At 41.6% G+C, this 24,049-nt stretch overlaps 1 protein-coding gene across 2 annotated transcripts in view; it reads left to right on the top strand.

The window, feature by feature from the left end:
* Nucleotides 1-18,687, top strand: part of FANCG (FA complementation group G) — a 41,635-nt gene extending 22,948 nt beyond the window's left edge. For both annotated transcript variants that reach the window (XM_040351877.1, XM_040351878.1), the window contains exons 7-15: nt 985-1,115; nt 4,745-4,891; nt 6,669-6,829; nt 9,114-9,180; nt 10,494-10,795; nt 12,176-12,216; nt 13,751-13,903; nt 16,355-16,493; nt 18,422-18,687. In XM_040351877.1, the coding sequence (XP_040207811.1) occupies nt 985-1,115; nt 4,745-4,891; nt 6,669-6,829; nt 9,114-9,180; nt 10,494-10,795; nt 12,176-12,216; nt 13,751-13,903; nt 16,355-16,493; nt 18,422-18,542 (1,262 nt within the window). In that variant the 3' untranslated portion in view covers nt 18,543-18,687. The remainder of the gene's footprint in view (nt 1-984; nt 1,116-4,744; nt 4,892-6,668; nt 6,830-9,113; nt 9,181-10,493; nt 10,796-12,175; nt 12,217-13,750; nt 13,904-16,354; nt 16,494-18,421) is intronic.
* The last annotated feature ends 5,362 nt before the right edge of the window (nt 18,688-24,049 follow it).

The following is a 24,049-nucleotide window of genomic DNA, read 5'->3' as shown; positions in this document are numbered from 1 at the left end:
GAAATTTCAGCTTTCAGCACTGCGTCCCTTTAAATTAAAATTGCGCGGTCGTGCGACGTGCCTCCCAAACAAAATTGACGCCCTTTTTTTTTCCAGAAATAGAGCTTTCTTTTGGTGGTATTTGATCACCTCTGCGGTTTTTATTTTTTGCGCTATAAACAAAAAAAGAGCGTCAATTTTGAAAAAAAAACACAATTTTTTACTTTTTGCTATAATAAATATCCCATTTTTAAAAAAAAAAACTATAAGCGTATAGTGATTGGTTTGCGCAAAAGTTATAGTGGCTACAAAATAGGGGATAGAATTCTGTTTTTTTTTTTTTTTTTTTTTTACTAGTAATACGGCGATCTACGAATTTTGTCAGGACTGCGATATTTCGGCGGACACATCGGACTCTTTTGACACATTTTTGGGACCATTCACATTAATACAGTGAACAGCACTATAAAAAAACGCACTGATTACTGAATAAATGTGACTGGCAGGGAAGGGGTTAACACTAGGGGGCGAGGAAGGGGTTAAATGTGTATCCTGGGTGTGTTCTAACTGTGTGTGGAGGGGGACTGACTGGGGGAGGTGACCGATGCTGTGTCCCTATGTACAAGGGACACAGATCGGTCTTCTCTCTCCCTGACAGGACGTGGAGCTCTGTGTTTACACACAGAGCTCCACGTCCCTGCTCTGTCATTGCCGATCGCAGGTACCTGGCGGACATCGCGGCCGCCAGGCACGCGCATCGGCATCTCGGGGACGCGCCGAGTGCGCGCCTGCCCCCCTGTGGCCGGAGGACCAAAAGACGGCGGCTGGGATTTATAGAGCCACCTTGCCGCCGTCATTTGACTATATGCCGGGGCTCAAGTAGTTAAGAGTAGTTTTACTTTAGTTGTGGATCCAATATTATTGCTGAGCTAAATATGGAGTGCTGATTTAGTTTTTTTATGCAGTTTTCTTTCGAAGTGTGGTCTAAACTTTATTCTCTGCTAGGTTTGGCTTCAATGGATGCTAAGGACTTCCCTCAGGCAGTGGACCTCTTACAAGAAGCTGCCAGCAGCTTGTGTACTAGCAAAATATTGTCTCAAATCTACACCTGTCTTGGATGGTCCTTCTACAAGATGGTATAACGTAGCGAAATTTGACAATCATTTTTTTTTTTTAAATTCGTCTTTCACTGTATCAAGCCAACATTTAGTTTTATAATGGCACAAGTATGCTTTTGTCAAATTTTCAGGAAAGGCATATATAACTCCAAACATATTTAACGGCTGTGGATTTCTAGTTGTAGTATTCACCAAGCATCAAAAACATGTTTTCATGTTCAGCGCATGCAAGCTGCTTTGAAAAATAAAGCTAACAGTTTCAGCTAACAAATGGGTGCTAATTTAGTTGTAAATTTCATTAAAGGGTGCAGGGCTACTAGCCTAGTCAGGACCTAGTTCTAACATTGGCTGTACTGACTTGAATTGCTTGTTAGGGTAACTACTGTCAATAATATTTTGAGAACTAAGGCCGGCCATAGACGGAGTGATTTTCTTTCCCGCAACCACAGTCGGTGTTTATGGGGGAATCCCTATCGCAGTGCCATTGTGTTCTCCCAGCGGGATGAGCGGGGGAAGCCGTCCCCGCGGGAAAACACAGTGATTATTCCTGGTGGCTATGATGGTTCCTAGCAATAATCGCATGTAAAATCTAACAGACTGGTTGTACCCAAGTTGAGCGATCAATCAACTTGGGTACATTCAGCCTGCCTATACATGGTTCAAATCTCGGCTGGTTCAGCAGGAACAGGACAAAATTTGAACCATGTATAGGCAGGCTGAATGAACCCTCTATGGCCAGCTTATATCTGACAGAACTTTTACAAAGAAACCACCTGAACAAAGCTGATTTCAGAGTTTTTGATTTGGAGTTCACACAGTCCTGACTCTCTTTGGAAAGTTAATGAGCTGAGAGCTCAGTCCAACATTCCAATCCATTTAAAATACATCAAACCCTAATATTTATTTTGAAATATAGTAAAGTGATTGCAAAGTTTTTTGTTTTACATGTTATACTTACCTTCCCTATGAAATGCTTTTGCACAGAGCATCCTTGATTCCCCTCTTCTGGTGTCCCCCTCCAGCGCTTCTGGCTACTACTGCCTTCCGAGTGTCCCCATAGCAAACCGCTCGATCTTGAGCCGCATTGTCTGCATCTATTGACACACAGAGTGCAGCTTGGCCTGCTCCTTTGTCACTGGTTTGATTGACTACAGCAGGAGTCCAGGAGAAAGAGCGAGGGCAGCACTGGATCAAGAGTATTTGGGGGGGGCTGCATGTAAAAGGTTTTGCCTTTAGAACCACTTTATTATTAGAAAGACTAAGCCTGGTCATGTAGGCCTGAAGAAAGCATGCAGAGCAACAGAAACAGGTTACATTTTTAAAGCTTGCTCTGAGCAACTTCCATTCACCAGGTTGAGCACTGAGAAGAAGCACTGTGTAAGCTCCAATTTGATTCTAATTTCAGCTCATACAAGGCTGAGGTCTCTCCACCCCCATGTTGTTAAGCTGGTGCCTCTATTTGGCAAGCAAATAGGGCTGCAATGTAGAAGGGAAAATAAGTCAAATTTTCCCATACCCAAAAGTACTGGGTATTTCTCTTCCTTTCCAATGGTCAGATTAAATCATATATCTCCACCTATGGCAGCAACTGCTATTTCCAGCATCTTTAAACAGCTGGTGGGCTGTAATTTGACAAGCTTGAATGAAGTTTTGGGTGTTTGGAAAGTTATAAAATTGACATGGAAGTAATGCACATTCGTTAATAAAAAGTGTTAAAAAAATAAAATTGCCATGGGTCTGGACAGTGTCATTGATGGAGGTGTGAACATGGCTTTATAATAGTTCATTGTTGACTCTCATTCTAATTGTTTTTAACAAAATTGGGCTTATTCCGTAGAATATTGCAAGGAGCAAATGGTAGCAACAAATGAGGATTCGTATGATACTAGTCGGGTTTTAGTAAAGTGGAATCTGTTTATTTGCCTGGAGTTATTGCACTTTACACATAAAGAGGAACTATACTGCATCTAAGCACTACAAACCAAGGGCCAGATTCACAAAGCAGATACGACGGCGTATCTCCTGATACGCCGTCGTATCTGTTGTTCTATCTATGCGACTGATTCATAGAATCAGTTACGCATAGATAGCCATAAGATCCGACAGGTGTAATTGTTTTACACTGTCGGATCTTAAGATGCAATACCGCGGCCGCCGCTGGGGGGAGTTCGCGTCGTAAACCAGCGTCTGGTATGCAAATTAGGAGTTACGGCGATCCACAACGGTTTTTCGCGTTCGCTACGTCGCCGCTAGTCTAGTTTCCCGTCGCGAAGTTTTTTTTTGGTGCCTTAACTTTACACAGCAATCGTATTGCTGTATAAAGTATGGCCGTCGTTCCCGCGTCAAAATTTTAAAAATAACGTCGTTTGCGTAAGCTGTCCGGGAATACGGAATTACGCTACACGCGTCGCCGTTCGAAAAAATGACGTCACTTCGCGCAAAGCACGGCGGGAGTTCAGAAATGAAGCATGCGCGGTAGGTCCGGCGCGGAAGCGCGCCTAATTTAAATGGCACACGCCCATTTGAATTGGCCCGCCTTGCGCCGGAGGCCGCCGGCGTAGTTTTCATCGCAAGTGCTTGGTGAATCAGGCACTTGCGATGAAAAATTGCGGCGGTGTAACGTATCTACGATACGTTACGCCGCCGCAGTTCTATGTGAATCTGGCCCCAAGTGCTTAGATTTTTGGTATTCAAAGCTAAATTCCCCATCCACCCACATCTCCTTGCTTTATGTTGCTTAGCATTTCTTGCCATGGCCATCTTGAGTAAGGTTAGATGATTCATGTAACATTTACTTCCTGAAATCTATCTGTCCTTCTCATGCGTGCAGATGTTCTGTCAGATATAGCGACCCGTCAGAATTGGTAACGGAAGTGACGTTGCGTCGCCGCCATCTACACCCCGCACTCCTCCATAGTAATGATACACAGAGAGGGGGCAAGCAGACACCTTGTTACACCCACCGGAGTTTTGCATTTCACAGTTATTTTTAACAGAAAACTGAGCTTATAAGGTGAAATACAGTATTTAGAAATGGGATGGACTGTTTAGATGTTGAATTTTAAAAGCAGCGTCAAACCTGCTGATTTCACAGGTTTGCTAATATGACAGAACAGCGCTGCTTTTATAATTCAATATGTAAACAGTCTGATGGATTTCCAAATCCTGTATGTCACCTTTATATGCTTAGTTTCCTGTTAAAAATAACTGTGAAATGCAAAACTCTGGTGGGTGTAACAAGATGTCTGCTTACCCCCTTCTCGGTGTATCATTACTATGGAGGAGTGCGGGGTGTAGCAAGATGGCGGCAACGGAACATCACTTCCATTACAAATTCTGACGGGTCGCCATATGTGACGGAGCACAGGCAGATAGGTGTGCTTAGCTGAGAAAGCCCTCACTTCCCTCCTCAAGACTCCTGGGATATATTAGATTATTTGTCTAGGCATAGAAACCAGAAAGTAACTGAAGAAATGTAAAAAAAAAATAATATTACAAAAAATATGATACGAATTCCTATCTATTTACTAACGCTAGCAGCATAAGAATTAGAAATAGTCAATGTTGATTGAGAGAGTGAAGTTCCAATTTAAGATTAATGATGTGAAAAGGCTTGGCAGTCATAGGAGGTCATTTGTTTACTCTAGGCAAAGCCACAGACAGCCCTGCAGTTCTGGAAGCAGGCTCTGAGTGTGAATTTTCACTGTCTCTCAGCCCTGTACCACACATCCTGCCTGTACAGTGACATGAATAAATTGGAATCTGAACTGGAGGCTCTTACTCTACTTCATACGGTAAATATGCAGAAAACACATAATGAAACATGGGCTTGTGTGGATAGCAAGGACTTTCATAATTCTTTATCTCTGTACAGAATGGCACATGGGAGCCTTTTATTAAATAGTCACCATAAATATATATTTTTATATATATGTAATGACACCTGGGATCCTTTTTATTAATAGTCGGCAAAATATATATTGTTTGTCTGTAGTGAATGTATTTACTTTTTATCCATTTGTTCAGTTTAAAAAACATTGCTTTAGTTTTGTCTGCTTTTTACTGTATTAGAAGTCTTTATTTCCATACTCATATTTATTAATCCATCCAATTATATTACCTTTTACTACTGCTGGTCATAGATGTAACATTCCAGATTAAATTATACCCACCCTAAATAGAGATGCTGTATACTTGCCTTATGCGTATGGTACTGTAGGGACATAGGAACCTGCCAGAAGAACCACCGTACATGTGGTGTTGGAAGTGTTAGATCTGGAAACTGCTACCTGGCAGATTTTTAAGACACGAACCACTAAGACAACTCCTTTTATGGAGTGGTTTTAGCGTCATTTAGACCCTATAGTGACAGGGTCACTTTAACTTCTTCGTGCCTAACGGTAAAACAAATCTCAACTCTTGAACCTAGATTTGCAACTGTATTAGTAAAACTGTAGGCCCAAATGAACTATTTCCTTTACTAAGAAATGTGGTTACCATCAGCGCTGTATAATTTGTATGGAGCATCAGCTGTGTTCTGGTAGCAGTACTGGGACTACCCATTTCTCAGTGAAAGAAATTGTTTCTTTGGGCTCATTTAGTTGCAAAGTTAGAGTTTGACTTTATTCATACCTTAAAAAAAAAAAAAATGACCCTTTGACCTAGATCAGTCCTAATCTAGCCATTTTGTCTTGTTTTTTTTTTTTTTGCCCCCACTTTTTTTTTTTTTTACACTGTTGCCCTTTAAGTTGGAGATAAATATACAATTTATCTTTTTCTGCATTCTGAGAAAAAATAATTACACAGGAGTCGTTTAGTCCTCTCAGTTCCTGATTAGTTTGCTTGCAGTGCACTGTGGAGCATGCTATCAGCACAGATGCCAAGTGCATGTGTGTGGTGACTCGGAAGAAAGCACATATCTGTCTTGGCGTAAACAGATTAAAGGACTCCTTCACTTTTAGTAAAATAAGCCACCTGATCTAGAAACTCCTCCTCCCAGGTTATGTCTTACTTCAGCATGACATTTGCAACCTCCTCTGTTGCTTCTCTCCTCCAGCACCTGTGCATTGAGCCCCTACAGACTTGAATAGAAGCATCTTTAATCTTAGCGTACGGCTGAGGAAGCGCTAAAGAAGATTTTGGCCCAGAGGTAAACGGCAGAAGGAGCCACAACTGTCATGCTTATGTAAGTGAGCAGCTGGGTGGGAGTTTCCTAGGTTAGAGGACTAAGGAAAGAAGGCTAATATTTACTAAATGTGAACCTGTCCTTCAAGTGATTTTTCCATATTCCCACATCTTCCTTACTATTTCCCAAATACAGTGCATCTCATCCTTCACTCACACCTTGTTGTCCATCTGCTGTCCCCTGCCACCACATCTACTGACCACCCAAGCACCCGACCCCAACGGACACTGAGTTTCACCCCCCCCCCCCTAGACCTTCAGAAATAAACCAAAAAAATAGTCAAGATGCTTGAGCTGTTTAACATTTTCCTATGTTATAATTTGTCTTGTTTTTTAAAAAAAAAAATTTTTGTATCACTCCACTATGACAATTTATTTGTATTTCAGGAATTAGAAAATTATTGCGTTGACCCCAGCTCAGTAGACGCCTTTTTTCTGTTCAGAACTGAACTTTTACTGAACACCTCTATTTTGAGCCACTATGTCCATGTACCAAATGCCTACGAGGTGAAGTATCTTATAGCAAATCGCTACCTCAAAAGAAATAGGTAACGTATAAATGTAAATATAAAGGTAATCTTGTGCCAAGTGTGCAAAACTTAAAATAAACAAAAAACACAAATTTTAATAGAAGACAGCAGCACTCACTGTATCTCACATAACCATCAAAAATTGTGTTGCGCTATCTGTAAAGTGCATAAATAATTTGTATCCAATTTCATAAACCCACAAATAAGTAAGATTTCATAAACATATATACAAAAAAATCAGCCCATAAATTGATAAGTAAGACCCCTTTCACACTGGGGTGTTTTTCAGGCTAAAAATAGCACCTGTAAAGTGCCTGAAAAACAGCTCCCCTGCAGTCTCAGTGTGAGGCGATGCGCTGGCAGGACGTTAAAAAAACTCCTTCAAGCAGCATCTTTGGAGCAGTGTATACACCTCTCCTGCCCATTGAAATGAATGGGCAGTGCGGCAGAACCACCGGCAAAGCGGTGCTTTAAAGGAGTAGGATCCATTTTTGTTTTTTTGGGGGGGGGGGGTGCTAACAAACACATAACAAACAAATAACAAATAAATATTTAGAATAGCTTTGCTGTATCCTCCTGAAAAAAAATGGTTTTAACCCTTTTTTGGCTTTGCCGCCACCTGCGCCCCAGTGTGAAGCCCAAGTGAGTAAATAAGTAAATACTCCCAAGAATTCATAAAGTTCAGTATCATCCTGATATTCTTGTGCTCCAGTGTAACATACTGTGCTCCACGGATATCGAAAGCCTCTTACCAGATTTTAAGACCTTTAACGAGGTCTAACTGCTCTTAATGGAGAAATTCCTTGGTTGGATGAATGGGACAAGCTCCATTCTGGTCTAGAGCCAGCCAGCGCACCTAGCAGCTATACCTCTCCACTGTGTACCTCTCAAGCCGTCATCAAACACCAAAAGGTAAGTGGTACACTTGCAACAGAAATTAATCCAAATATTCACATGCAAGGAGGAAGGGAATCGCTCATTTTGCAGTATTAAAACCAATTTATTAAAAGAAAAGGTATTTATTTGCATCACAGAGAAGTAACAATAGCATATTGCATATACAGCATTAAGCGCCCCTGCGGGCGTGATGAAGTCACGGCTGTGGACTCCACCTTCATGTTTTGTCCAAATGGAAGTCATCGCTGGGGCAACGGAGGTAGCAGTGATGTTGTGCAGACCAGACTATATATAGGCTTACTATGCTAAAGCACTAGAGGGCGCTGCCACTTCTCACCAGCAGATCTGGCTGCCATATTACCAAAGACCCTTGCATACAACCTTCTTGCATGTGAATACATTTCTGACGCTTCCCTTAGAATTTCCCTTAGGTCTTAGAATCCAGTAAGAGGCTTTCGATATCTCTCTTGGTGGAGCACAGTTTGTTAATCACTGGAGCACAAGAATATCTGCATGATTCTCTCTGATGCACACGCAAAGCACTTTATTTCCCAGCACTTCTATGGGACTGATTTTTCACTTCTATTAACTTTATGAATTCTTGGAACTATTTACTTATTTACATTTATCAATTTATGATTGATTTTTTTTGTATATGTGTTTTTACATTTTTATTTATTTATGAAATTGGATATTAATTATGTATGCACTTTATAGATAACAAGAATCCTTCACTTTTCATACACAGCAGTTGCACACATAAAGCAACAGAAAGTACTCCACTGTTGATGTGATAAACAAAGCAAAGGGTAATAGGTCAGTAGCGATCTATCAAGTTCCAGCTTTGATTAGTGGGCCAAGCTCGTTACTGATTTCTGCACTTTGCACATTGATTGACGTAATAAAAAATAAATGAAAACACCAAGCAAATCGATTAAATACAAATGTGAGCTGTCTTATCTGCCAAATGATTTGTACTTCTGGGCATTCAGACTAGAGATTTACACAGCCCTGCTTGGGAGGGAAAAGAGACCCAAACTTTCTCTTCTGCAATTTCACTTTCACAAAATAGTGGTTTGGTATTTTTCGGTAAACAAAATTTTCCATAGGTGATGCTCTTAAAGACCTTACAGGTAATTAGTTTAGGTTTAACTGTAAATAATAGCCATAAAATAGATGATTTCACTCCCGCATGTGGAGTTACCTGACATGTGTAGCTCAATCTACGATTTCATACATGGGTACCCCAAACATGCACATCTATGTTTGTATGTTTGTTTTTTTGTTTGTTTGTTTGTTTTACCCAACTGCTTTTTCATAACTGAAAATTTGCAATGTTTTCACTTGGCTGATGGATAATAAATGTCCATTGTAAAAATATCTAATCGTATCTGTCTCCTTGCAGCGCTGAACAAGCAGCAGAACATTACATGGATCTGATGACTGCATTACTTCAGGGATCTCAGCCAGATGTAAGTAGTGGAGAAAGGCTACTGAGCTCTTTGGCAATGGCCCACTGTACTCTCTATTAAAAAATATTAAAGTTGTTGTTAAACCACTCTAACCTGTATACACCATCAGCACTGCCTCCTATTGTAGTATCCCCCTCTGTGTGTGATTTTCTAAAAATAAATGCTGCAAATACCTGAGATTGTGATCACATGACAGGCCAGCTTTCTCCTTTCCTCCTCTAAAAGATTCAATGGGCAGGGGAGATTTCTCTGGAGGGGAGGAGAGAGCTGGCTGTTCATGTGATCGCAATCTCTGCTCTTAAATTAGGTGTTTACAGCATTTATATTTATAATATTTATAAATCATTCACAGAGGGGGCACTGCAATAGGAGGAAGTGCTGATGGTGTATACAGGTTAGTGTTATGAGAGCAGCAGGAGGGGCGGCTCACACAGACAGAGAGGGGAGGGTGGAGGAGGACACGGGAGTAGAGAGGAGAGCAGATGGCAGGCTGCTGATGATGGAGGCACATAAACTGACCACGGTGTCTGGTCTCAGCAGCCATGATACACCGTGGTCAGTTTACAGAGGGGTGGGGAGAAACTGGCAGGATCAGACAGTTTTTTTCAGGTGTTACAGGGAGTCAAATGACACAGGACAAACACTGGGGGTTATTTACGAAAAGGAAAATCCACTTTGCACTACAAGTACAAATTGCACTGAGAATGCACTTGGAAGTGCAGTCGCTGTAGATCCGAGGGAGACATAAAAGGAAAATAAAAAACATAATTTTAGCGTTCACATGATTGGATAATAAAATCAGCAGAGCTTCCCCTCATTTCAGATCTACCCATCAGATTTACAGCGACTGCACTTCCAAGTGCACGTTCAGTGCAATTTCAAGTGCACTTTGCACTTGTAGTTTGCAGTTGTAGTGCGAAGTGGATTTGCCTTTCGTAAATAACCCCCACTGTGTCATATAACATGCTTTAAAGGAGTAGGATCCATTTTTTTGGGGGGGTGGGGTGGGGTTAACGAACGCTTTAAATATTTAGAATAGCTTTGCTGTATCCTCCTGGAAAAAAAGGGTATTTTATCTCCTCTCCATTCTCTGCCCCCTGTGCTGTGCCTCTCACAGCTACAAAACAGAGAACAGACCACTTGCTCGACTTTTGTTAGGGCCAGCATCTAAAATGCTCCATGTTTTTAATTTAGTGCAAGCCTGTATTTGGACAACGCTGTTTATTCCCCCCAAATGGGAGTTGATGTAATACATATACATTCTGCAATTTGGGAAAATGTCTAACCATTGTTTTCTTTTCTTTTTTTCTCAGAGTATATATCCCAGCCCAGCTCCCCTACCCAGAATTCCATTAATTTACCTGGAAGCTACCACAGCTCTGTTAGAAACTGAGAAGTTTCAGGATGCTATCACAGTAAGTGAAGAAGTGTTGGAAAATCTCAGTCCCATCACAGCTGGCCTTACAAGCATGGTGGAAGCAGAGACCAGTCAGGAGACTAAATCTCACATTGAATGGGTGAACTGTGTCTTATGGGCCTCCACAGCTCACTTTCTTCAAGGAGAAGCTAATGGGAAGCTGGGAAATCATAAAGAATCAGTTACTGCATACACCAGGTACGCTTAATGTCTGCAAAAAGATCTCATAATTAGATGTTTGAGTGCACAGTAAGTTTGGGTGTAGGTCTATGTTGTCTGGACAGTAAGGGGATTTATTATTTTCTTGTCAACATTGTTTCCTGGGATGTAATACAAGAATAGATATGCCTTAGTAAGTCCATCTAGTCTGTCACCTTTGCATGGAAGTGTATTTGAAGTGTAGCCATATATATCCTTATGAAGCCATAGATATCTTTCTTTTTAGTTTTGAATAGAAAAATAATTAAAACCCGTCAAGTTAATTTTTTTACTGTCTGTGTCCTGCTGGGGAGACTTCTATTCACTTCCTGTTCTGGACATGAGAAGATATTTCCCCTAAGTGATGGTAATTCTTTCAATTAAGACAGTTGTCATCAGAACATTTGTCCATTCCCATCACATCTTAATGAAAACTCTAGAATGTAGGTGATGACACTCTCACTGATCTTAATATAGAGTATGACTATGTCATTTGCAGGTAGCAAGAGAGCTGTCAACATAGTCAGTGCACAGTGATGTGGATATAATTTGTAAGGAAACAGTGGGGCAGCGTACAAGAAAATCACTTTAGACCTAATTTCCTTTTCACTACTCTGTTGTTGGTAGCTCCCTGGTCATTTTGAACATAGGAGAGCTTTGTTTTTTTTTACCCAAGTGCTGAAAGAGGTGGTGCAGTGTTTCTCAGCCTCATTCCTCAAGTACCCCCAACGGCTATGTTTTCAGGTTTACTTCAGCCTTCATGCACACTGGGCTCAAAAAAAATCTGTTCTCTTTGGAGTAAAATATTCTCATATAGAAAACATTTTTGTACGAAGTTTAGGAGAGTTTTATGTTTTTTCTGCCGGTAAGCTCCAATCAGAGACTGAGATCTGTTTCTAAACGTTGATCTTAAAATATGCCTCTAATTGTCATAATGTGCATGGACACAGGATAACATTGAGTTGCTTCTACAGGCAGAACACAAAACTATTGTAGAAGCAATGTTTTTTACGCCAGTGTGCATGGAGCCTCACTTTGCACAGCTGCTTTAAATCAATATCAAGGACATGGTATTGATCAGATCTATTTTATCGAAGAAGTTCCCAAAACATGGCTCGTTGGTGATACTTGAGGACTGAGGTTGAGAACCACTGGTCTAGTAGGCAGTAAAAAAACTTCACAGAGGTGATGGGGATCTGTGGCTAGCAATCTGGATTACTCCTGTGTGTCAGAGGTCAACTTCAACATTTGTAATGTGCTTTGACGGCTGCTTCCCTTATGGGGCCGTTTTTTCGTCCCAGGCCCTATGGTAACTACATGGGCTTCTGTTATGCCATAACTTGCTCTAGATAATGTTTATAATACTTTTGTTTTTTTTAGGTGTATAAACATAATGACGAAAGTTCAATTTACGGACTCTGGTGAGTTTTGTAGCTGAGAAAGGGAAAACACAGGAAGCATCAACTGTGTGTAGTATTTACAACACGGTTTAATGACCAGATACACGATAACACTCACAGGATAGAGATAAAAAAACAGGCTCATCGGTAGATGGTGTCATCCAGGTCTTTCCTAGCGTCCAACAATGGCACCCATGTGTTGCTGGAATGACAGAGGGTCAGCTGCATGTCCTGTAGCCACCATGAAGTCAGCCATAACCAGCGTGGAATGCAGGGAAGCGATGTCACGGGAGGCATAGAGGCATCCGGGAGAGCTGTACTGATCAGACAGGCAGGCTACGTGCTCGGAGCTTCAGCTCCTTCTACAGGCTTCGTTTTGTAGCTTTTTGGACTTTTTTTGTAGCTAACTGTAGTTTTTCTGACACGATTAGAACACTTGGATAACATTAAACAGAAAGAACTCTCCAAGCAGCTCTTATTTGCTGTCACCCCCAAACCCTATGTTCCAGAGGCAAGATGAGCAATTCATTGTCACTGACTTGAAACAAAGAGGAAAGCTAAATCCTCATTTATTGTTTAACCACTTCCCTAACCGCCCATAATCATATGACGTCCACAGATAGGATCTCCCATCCTGGGTGGATATCATATGACGTCCTAGGCTTCCTGGCCGCGATCTCCGCCAGGCACCCGCGATTGCCCGCGATCATGGCAGGACCGTGGATTTGTGTGTGTAAACACACAGATCCAGGTCCTATCAGAGGTGGGGAGACCGATGTGTGTTCCCAGTACAGAGGAACACAGATCAGTCTCCTCCTCTTGTGAGTCCCCTCCCCCTACAGTTAGAATCACTCCCTAGGGAACATATTTAACCCCCTTCAGCGCCCCTAGTGTTAACCCCTTCCCTGCCAGTCACATATACACAGTAATCAGTGCGGTTTTATAGCACTAGTCACTGTATAAATGTGAATGGTCCCAAAAAAGTATCTGATATGTCCGTCGCAATGTCACGGCCACAATAGAAATCGCAGATCGCCGCCATTACTGGTAAAAAAATTAATAAATAAATACAATTTTTTTTTTAAATTGTGATATTTATTAAATCAATAAGTAAAAAAATATTGTGTGTTTTTTTTTTTTTCAAAATTGTTGCTCTTTTGTTTATATCGCAAAAAATTAAAAGTGCAGAGGTGATCAAATGCCACCAAACGAAAGCTCTATTTGTGGGGGGAAAAAAGGAATTTTTTTTGGGTGCAACGTTGCACGACCGCGCAGTTGTCAGTTAAAGCGACGCAGTGCCGAATCGCAAAAAGTGGTCTGTCAGGAAGGGGGTAAATTCTTCCGGGGCTGAAGTGGTTAAACCATCCACAAACATGGCAATGACAGTCCCCCTTACCAGGGCTGCACCGTCTATTAGAAAACAAATGAACCCTATTAGAAAACCAAAGTTCCCTAGTTGACTATAGGGTATTCTAAACTAAACATCCTTTTGTTGAGACTTAACGTCAGTTTTTATCACACATGTAGGGCTCATGCTCTTTTTCACATATTGCAGGATCTTTCAAGGCTTGTGATCACATTAAAGAGCATCACATATTTACAGTTCTGAAAGCATCAGCCTTTCTGGGCAGAAGTCACCAGTTTTTGCAGATGGGGGATGAAAAGATTTCCCTAATGAACATGAGACTTGCCCTTCAGGCCATGCAAGGTGAGATGTTTCTGTTTGAATATGGAATATTAACATCTATTTTTATAACCGTTTATATATAATTTTAGTGCGTATATGCTGAGCTAAGCTACAAAACAAAACCCAAACTCTCTGCACCGCTGTTCTTTTTGTCATTTGTCCTGTCCCCAACTCCTCATCCTGTGAGCCCAGGGCATCAAGGACATGCCCCTTCAGGGGCTTAAGGGAATCTGATACAGGGAACACCACCCACACCACTATTGACATTGTTTTCTGCATCATTGAGGGCCATCCACTGCTGCTACAGGAAGAGGAAAAAAGAACATTGGGATGTTCTTTAAAAGGACTAAAGACAGATCCAAAAAAAAAAATTTTTTTATATTAAATATTTTTTTAAAAGGAGCATGGAAGGGGAAGCTCCAGTTGCCTAACCTGGTGTTAAAAGTCACGGATCGGATCATTTTCGGATCAGTAAAAAAAAAAAAAGACAAACATAAGTTTGCCCCCCACTAGTCACTGTAATGTCCACCATTGTCCCCCATCACCATCACTGTTCCAGTCCAACATTGCCCCCACACTAGTAAACAGTAGCATTGTAAGTGTATAGCCATTTTTCCCACTGTAATAATAGCCATTACATTAGAGTTTTTTTGATATAAGAGACTTTTTTGTCACTTCTGGCAAAAAGGTACTTTTTCCTAGCAGTTTTGTACTTTCTGTAAGATATTAAGAATAGAACTGGGTTCCAGGATAATATCCAGTGTGCACAAGGTGAAATTGCATCATCAGTAATGCAAAGAAATGATGCTGAGAGAAGAATCCCTGAAGATGTGCATGATGAGGGAGAGCTTGGACCTGTCATCACTGAAGGAGGCCAATGTAGGTGGTAAGTGCTCCTGGGTGCCTGAGGTTACTTCCTGTTCACTTTCATTTAAAAAATAAAATGAAGGTCTGGTGGTGTAAAAAATAGAATCAGGCTGATTCCTAAAACAAAAGTGCAAACTTAAATTTGAAAACGTAGTGAAGTTCATGTGCATCTGATTCAGGAAAATATTTCATAGACAAATATGAGCCATAGTCATGTGAGCGCCTTTGCCAATATTATTTGCAGGTGAACATTTTTGTATGCAGTTATGCAATGCTTTCTTGGGACAAACAGATTTATACTTGGACAGAAAGAGGCACAAAAAGGTGCACACTCTGTGGACCAAAAGGTATTTTTTCTGTCACTCTTCCATGTTTCTGTGGGCCATGGTAGGCAGAGGGATTACTGTAATCACACACACAATTTTGGATTAATGATAATGACAGAAAATCATAAAGGAATTAAACATTTATATTTTGTGCAGAGAGGAAAAAAATAAATGTGATTTATGTCCATACAGCCTCCTTAGCACCTTGTTCGCTTTGGTTATAAAGGGGCTGGCTTACAACTTTTCCATTTGCTAGTGTCCCAAACTCTTGTAGGTAGCAGTATGACCTGACTGATTCTGAATTCCTGTCTCCCTCCCTAAACTTCAAACAAGTAAGTGATGTCACGGGAGGCATCTGGAAGAGCTGTACTGATCAGACAGGCAGGCTATGCCCTCGTAGCTTCAGCTCCTTCTACAGGCCTCGTTTTGTAGCTTTTTGGACTTTTTTTTGTTTTTCTGACACTATTAGAACACTTGGATAACATTAAACAGAACGGACTCTGCTCCAAACAGCTCTTCTTTGCTGTCACCCCCCAAACCATGTTCCAGAGGCAAGATGAGCCGTCCATGGTCACTGACTAGAAGCAAAGAGGAAAGCCAAATCCTCATTTATTGTTTAAACCATCCACAAACATGGCAATGACAGTCTCCAAATGCAACCTCACCAGATCAGTGCCCATCAAATGCAGCCTTGCCAATGCCTGTCAGATGAAGCCTACCAGTGCCCGGATCAGAGCGGCGATCTCCCGCTGTGTCATGGAGCTGGATTTAAATTTCCCAGCCCCAATAACAATGTCCAGCCTCCTGTGATCACGTCACACTGATTCAATTTAATTTCCTGGCAATTTCCCTCCTGTGCGAACAACCACACAGTGCAGTGAAAGCAATTGGGGGGTCAATAACGTCCGGTAAGTGCGAATCTGTACTCTACTGGACTTGCATGGTGTTCACTCTTTTGGGGTCCACTATTGAAGTTATTTGCGAGGAGTAAGGATGAATCCTTCATATTGGATGTCACTGAGGACTGTTTGTGACTTTTTTGCACTTTAATCATCACTTTAGCAATTGCATTGTTTGTGGTTTATTGGATGTTGATCAATGATATCGCTGTTTAATTTGTTTGACACACAGTTATGTATGTCACTTTGCATTTCCACTAGCAAGCGCTGTTTTTTTGCATAGAGGCATTATCTTTGCATAATTTATATCAACACAAATTGAGATGTTTTAAAAATATTTTCTTGCCTGTATTCATGCAATAGAAATACTATCTTCACAGGCTTTCCTGGTGCACTCTTCTGCCTTATTGGAATGTTGTGGAAGACTGAGCATAAGAAAATAGTAGCTCTTGAATTTAGGAGATGGAGATACCAGGGCAAAATGGCATGCCTACTTGATCAATATGAGGAAATGAAGATGTAAGTGTATTCCTGAAAGTAGACTAAAACATTACATTAATACATAATCTTTTAGGATTTTTTCACGAAAAGTAATAGAAGGATCTCAAATTAGGTTAAGACAACATTTATCTTTGCCTAATCAAATGATAAGTGCCAAGGTACTGGTCATTTGCTTTGAGGCAGACGTGTTCAGTCAACCGCTCACTAGGCAGAGCTTGTTGATAGCACTTACCCAAGATCTTTGGTATCTTCATACACCATGTGATCTATGCCACAACACGGAAGCAATGTGTAATTAATGTCAGCAGTATAGCAAATGGCACCGTTTAGGAGATATTCACTGTATCTGCATGTGCCGACATCATCGCTCGTGCCATCTCTTCAGCTGCTGTACAGTTACCGGCTGCTCCAGCGTGCATGCGCAGAAGTGACGTCATCACGGCTACAGCCAAGTACAGCGCCGGAGCCTGCGATACCTGGAAATAACTCCAAGAGACATGTCGGGACCGCTGTGGCTGCTTCAATCTAAGCTAAGTATTTCATAATGAGCTGGTATGCAATGCATACTAGCTCATTATGCCTTTGTCTTTGGGGACAAATGTTCTGTTGACTTGACAAAACTTGGGCAATCCCCTTAATTTGGAGCTGTTTTCTCACACTTTCTATTGTGTCTCCTAGGATACAAACATACACATAAAACACCAACTTTCGCTATAAATTGTTTTTACACCTACATGTGGAATTACATGTGAGCCCTCTCAAGGGAGGGTGAAACACACAGGTGGCAAAGACCAGAGATGTGTGATTAACAAAAACTGTCAGTATTAAGTGATTGCACTAAGGCCGCGTACACACGGTTGCACCGAACCGAAGAAAACGGCCTGAAGTCCAGTTTCATCGGTCCAAACCGACCGTGTGTATGGCCCATCGGTCTGTTGTCCTTCGGTCAAAAATTTTAGAACTTGCTTTAAAATCAAACCGATGGACGGCTGCCCGATAGGTCCAAACCGATGCTTAGTACACAAAAGCATCGGTTCAAAACCCAAGCATGCTCAAAATCAAGTCGATGCATGCTTGGAAGCATTGAACTTCGTTTTTTTCAGCACGTCGTGTGTTTTACGTCACCGCGTTCTGACCCGATCGTTTTTTGAACTGATGGTGTGTACGCACATCAGACCACTTTAGCGGTGAACCGATGAAAATGGTCCGTCGGACCATTCTCATCGGTTTGGATCGACCGTGTGTACGCGGCCTAAGAAGTTTATATAAATGGTTGCTAATGTTACTGCAGAAACAAAATTCCTTGTATAGCTCTATTATTTACTGTAGACTATTTTAAAGTGGAGTTCCACCCATAAATATAACATTACATCAGTAGTTTTAAAAAAATGTCATTAGTCCTTTAAGAAAAAAACATTTTTTTTTAGATGCCTTCAAAGTGTTGTTGCTAGGCAGAATAGTTCATCTTCCCTCTTCCTGCACCTAGGTGCTTAAGCTTCACCGCACAGACTCCTGGGAATGTAGTGGGTGTAACTTTCCAGGAGTCTGTGCACTCCCCAGTCTCGAAGAATCATGTGACTTGGACAGCACAGGTGCTGAAACCTGATCTGAAAACTATTACATTGCTTATGCAGCACTGAGCATGTGCGAGATCTGCAAGGCTGAAATCCAGGAAGTCATACAGTCTGGCTTCATGATGCCCACACTTAAGATGGCCCCAGTCAATTTCTATTTTATAAAGTGTCTAAATGCTGTAACAACCTAACAAAACGGACTTTAGTTTACAGACTAACTTTACTAGAATACATTAAGCTTGTGTATTACAGGGGTATTTATATTTAAAAAGTGAAATTGTGTCCGGAACTCCGCTTTAAGAATATATTTGGACACTCTGAAGATTTTTTTTTTTCTTTCAGTCTGACTTTCTTTTTTACCATTTTTCTAAGGGAGTTGCCACTGCACCTGGCTGTTTGCATCCAAAAAAACTTCTTGCTGGAAAAATCGCTTGTTCAAGAATTGGAGGATTATTTGCAAAATGAAGAAAAAGAAACCATCACTAACTCTTAAATCTTGACAAAATGTTTAGTAACTGTGTTGGGTTTACTGTACACTCTTCCGCTTTTAAATTATTTTGTACCAGAGTTTAAATTAAAATAATATTTTTTTGTATACACATCTAATGTTCTGAGTAAAGAAAAGTTGGTTTAACATATCTAAGGTAGTGACTGCTGATATGTAAAACAGTACAAATATACATATATTTATCCACAAATTTAGTGGTTTACTTGGAGATTCATTCTTAGTTTGGTTGCTCTAAGACAGGGGTGTCCAAACTTTTTTCAATGAGGGCCAGATTTGATGAAGTGAACATGCTCGAGGGCCGACTATTTTGCCTGACATTCTTTGAACCATTAAAATTCGGTCTAAGTGTGTTCGTACTTTTTGATCTTTACCATGTGGAGCCCTTCTTTTTTCTCTTTACATCTTCCTTGATGAGTTTTTTTGACCCTTCCATCTGGCTGTTTCAACTTGGTTTTTCAACCTTACGGTCACCTACAAGACCCCTGGAAGCTGCTCCTGGAAACGCCTGGGTTCCCATGATCGTTGTGGAAGACTGCCCATCTTGGCTCTCTCGGCTCGATTGACTCGTTGTCATCGACATTCGAGTCCACCATCACTGGTAAGAGTACATACCCCATTATTTTGATTGAAGAAGCAACACCTCAGTGTTTCCACCTGTTCACTATATCACCGTGCTTCACTTCTGAGCAACAACTATTTTATACTGGACTTTATGTGTTCACTACATGGATTGGTTCATTCATTTGGACATTTCCCATAATCGTTCATATATGAGTTAAATTTATATATGTTATCACACTTTGTGACCTACCTTCAATTTTTTAGCGCTACATTTTCCATTTACCTTAGTTCCTGAAAGGCAGTCTCTGTCCATGATTGCTCTTAGGGCTGTCTCAATGTTGCTGGTCCATGATATAATACAGCTCTCAAAAATTCCACTCTTTGCTCGCAAAATGCTAGTGGAATTTAGTCCAGGGCGAGTGAAGAGCAGGGGGTGAACCAGGCTGACAGTTTCCTGGCTGAAGCGATCACACAGCGAGTGGCAGGGCTGGTTCTAAACAGTGGCAGCCTCTGTCCCTCTCCTGTGTCATGTCCACAGCCTCTGTTCCCCCCCTCCCCTGTGTCATATCCGCAGCCTCTGTCATCCCCCGTGTCATGTCCACAGTCTCTGCCCCCCCCCCCCCCAGTGTCATGTCAGCAGCCTCTGTCCAACTCTAGTGTCATGTCCGCAGCCTCTGTCCCCCTCCTGTGTCATGTCCGCAGCCTCTGTCCCTCTCCTGTGTCGTGTCCACAGCCTCTGTCCCCCTCATGTGTCATGTCCGCAGCCTCTGTCCCCCTCATGTGTCATGTCCGCAGCCTCTGTCCCTTTCCTGTGTCATGTCTGCAGCCTGTAATGTAATGCTGCACTGATGGGGGCACTGTGATGGGGCACAGTAATGCTGCAAGTGATGGGGGCACAGTAATGCTGCAAGTGATGGGGGCACAGTAAGGCTGCAAGTGATGGGGGCACAGTAATGCTGCACTGATGGGGGCACAGTAATGCTGCACTGAGGGGGGCACAGTAAGGCTGCATTGATGGGGCACAGGGAGGCTGCATTGATGGGGCACAGGGAGGCTGCGTTCACGGGCACAGATGGGTACTGATATGCTTTATGTTACTGTTGTTAATATTCTGCTTAAAATATTTAACAGTGTAATTTCATGAGATAATTTACATGGTCGTGTTTAGGGGCGGACTTAGGGGTAGGGCAGGGAAGGTGTTGGGTGGGGCAACTGGTGGCAACTAACTCTTAAGGCCTGGCTAGTGGCTCGGGACTTGAAATTTTGAGCCCTGATATAATAACTCTAGTTAAGGCAAGCGTTAAATGATATGCTCTTCCTGATGCCAGGTCTGGGTCCTTGAAAAACCCTGCACCCACCATTGGGAGGGTAACACGATGGGCCAATCTATTCCATTCAGTGGTCTCATTCTCTTTGAGAGGATTTTATTTTGAAAGGGAAGAAGCTGCTGGACTTCTTTAAATGAGGAAAGTATCTGCATTGTTTCAGTGGAGACTTCCCACTGAATCACCTCTTTACCAGCTGCCACAAATGGTTCAACAAGGCTGAAATCAAACCCTGTGGGACATGGTTCTTCTGCATCTTCAGAGTGGTCACTATGCTGTGCTTCAGAATTATTCTTTGTTAATTTAGCAAGCGGTACTCTCAATAGTACCGCTCTCAAAATAGCTTGGGCTGTACTTCTCCTTTAAGGATAGCCTTGATGTATTTGGAGTGTATCTCCAGCCAAAACATTTTCTTTTTTGGAACCCCTAGCACCATTTCAGTTTGTCATCAGGACAGAAAGTAATGGGTATAACAAATGTTTGGAGTTTTCCCCAGGACAAGAACAAAGGTGAATTCTTCCAGCAAAGCCACATATCCTGGTGACAACTGAATTTCCCCCTCACTTTGAAGAGATTTTGTCTCACTTCCTGCTGTGTCTTTGGGACATGACATAAAGTATACTTTAATCATCAATTGATCCATCCGTCCTAGGGTCCCAATTTAAATAAGCTCTTTGTAGTTTAAGTTAAAGTGTATCTAAACCCAAAAAACAGATTTATTGCCGTTCACAAATCTTTATATGGGGTGGCTGGGTAATTTTTTTTATTTTTTTACCCTTTATTTTCACCTGGCGATATGGGCAGTAACACATTTCCTGTATGGAGGAGCCACCCTTGGACAGCAGCATTGTTGATGCAGAAGCAATGTAGATGGACTTAACAAATTAAAGCCAAACTCCAACTTGTACCTATAAGCCGTTACAGCAACATATTTTTTTTCTTCTTGGGATAAATGAATAAAAGCTAACCATTGTATGCACCCCAGTCAGTATTTTTGTCTCTACCTTTTGAGGTAAAAAAAATAACAAACTTTCTGGCAGGATCAGCAGATGGAAATAAAACTAGAGACAATAACACGAGAGGCACCATATTGGAATGGAATTGGCATATTGCCTTTACTTGGACCCAGTGAGTGAACTGCATTTGTGTGCTTGGAGGACATTTTATACACATATATATTCTTTTGCCTCCCCTTTCCTTTCAGCAGGATTGAATAAGCCTTGGTTTACTGAGTTTGATTTTGTTTTGTCACCTGCATTAGCCCGCTCCCATGTCTGCCCCTGGGGAAGGATCTTACCCAGGTCTATACCTATATAGTTGCCAAGGGACAGTCCAAAACTATTGTGTCCATCAAAGACCAAATGAGTGAGGTGCTCCTTAGATATAGAATTCATCTCCCAGCACCTTAAACAGAGTGCTCTGCACATCTGTATAGACAATGGAACCATACAAGACACATTTTGATGCATCTAGCAAACTTTTACAATTGAAAAGTAGGTCTCCAAAACATCAGGTATACCTGCTCTTGCAGGAAGACCTCACAGGAGGCCAAGACATACATGTACCTCAGTGTAACAAGTCCAAGGATAGGTCAGCAGAGACCTGTCCACCTATCAACTTCTAGAGTAAAGTAAACAAATCAATACCCATTAAGCCTGATTCTTAGGCAACCCACAGAACTTTTCTAAGTGGGATGATGGTTATTAATGTTTGAGGGTCCTTGGAAAGTTTGCCCTCTGGGCATTCTGGTGTAGAGGACACACTTTCAGACTATTATGCTAATCACTTGCTTCTGGCATGCTCTTCAGCTACTCGCCCCCTTCTCCCCTGTCCCTGGGGTCTCCAACCTAGAGGCTCTAACTAATTATTTTGTCATTTTAACCTCTGTGTCCAACAATACAGGGCATCACAATCTTCCTCTGTGGCATGTAAGGTCATCAGTGGTACCTAGTACCCCTCAGTGACAGTCCTGTACTTTTCTAGAGAGAGATCCTTCATGTGCCCAGTCTACTGGGCCAACCTTGGCTGTACTCCACCCTAACAGGTTTCTAAATGCTCAGTGTTACCCCTGGCCAGAGCTTTTTTTCTCAGAAAATAGGTGCAGGAACTCAACCACGACCCCGTTCAGATTTCACAAACAGTAGAAGGGTCTTAAAGGTGCATTAAATACCAGGATTGCATTACATACAGAGTTCAGGGGGTTACACACAGAGTGCAGAGCTGTCACTTGTAAACACAGAAACCAGACTTCTGTGTTTACAAGTGATTATGGTGAGCAGGCACCAAAGGGTCTGAACCAGAGGTGGTGGAACTGAGTTCCCCCTGAAAAAAAGCCCTGCCCCTGGCAACTAATACTTCTCAGAGTTTAGTCTGTCCTAGTGCTTTGTCTTTGCATCCAAATTGTGGGACACTCAGACAACTTCCTCTGAAGACAGCACTTTCCGTGAGCAAGAGTGTACAACTTTTTAAGAGGCTATAACCCAATGGTGGGATTAGAAATGGGTGTGCTAAATAATAAGCTAGTGGATTTTATGTTTGCCCCAGTCTTTCATCACCTGCCTATGGTCCACAAAGCTGACATTCCTGTTAAGGGCCATCCAATTGTGGCAGGTATAGGTTCATTACTGGAAAGATTGGGAGAATGGGTAGAGCAATTTCTATAGCCCCTGGTGCCAGGATATGTTAAAGATACAGGTAGAGCCTAGCGGTGATATACGTGAGACTTGTTGGAATTTTATATGCTGTTTTTATACCTTAATATATGTGAGTTTAATGTTTGAAGCTGGGGTGGCAATGTTTTTTTCACTTAACATTTGGTACCGCAATATTGGAAGCACTTTATATTTTCATGTTGGTGTGGAGTTGCTGGGGAACTGCACGGATGCATTTTTAAAGGAGAAGTACACAGAGTGCAGAGTGTGTTTGACTCCTGAAGGGTCTTTATAGGAGCCATTGGAGATCAATGTGGAGCCATCGGTTGAGGTGAATTACTTTGAGCATGTTTGACCCTATTAGCGTCTAAAAAGGAGGAGAGTATCCATTGCACCTGGTGAAGGGAGCACTTATCACGGAGTGTCTTTTTGATTCATGAAACACATTTCTACACAGTGAAGCTTGCATTGCACTTTTCTCATAAGAATTTTCAATATATATCATATTAACTTATTTCATCACATGTTCTACGTATCGCATTGTATTGCATTTGGACCTTTATTATTGATGATATATTGACACTGTCTATCGTAGGTATATATCATGTATTACTCAGTTTATAGCAGCGCTATCACACTCTATATATTATACTTATTGCAGTTTGTGAATACTTTCAGGTGATGGCAAGCAGTTTATTAATTCTACTTCACCCATTGTGTTTATATATATTAGGGCTGTGCAAATTAACTTTTAATTAATCGATTAATCTTTAATTTTTTCGATCGATCAAAATCTTTTTGATCGACTAAAATTCTTTTGATTGGTACTCGTCTCTCCGCTGGCTTCTGGGCCTTCAGGGAGTTCCGTCGGAGATCCAGTAATGTCACGGACACCGGCGGGGCTTTCCGTGTCCATCTGAAGGGCTCATTTGCTGTGCCTTCATATCTGCATGCT

This window comes from Rana temporaria, chromosome 1 (genome assembly GCF_905171775.1).
Source record: "Rana temporaria chromosome 1, aRanTem1.1, whole genome shotgun sequence".
In the NCBI taxonomy this organism is placed as follows: domain Eukaryota; kingdom Metazoa; phylum Chordata; class Amphibia; order Anura; family Ranidae; genus Rana; species Rana temporaria.
This window is presented reverse-complemented; position numbering and strand designations above follow the sequence as displayed.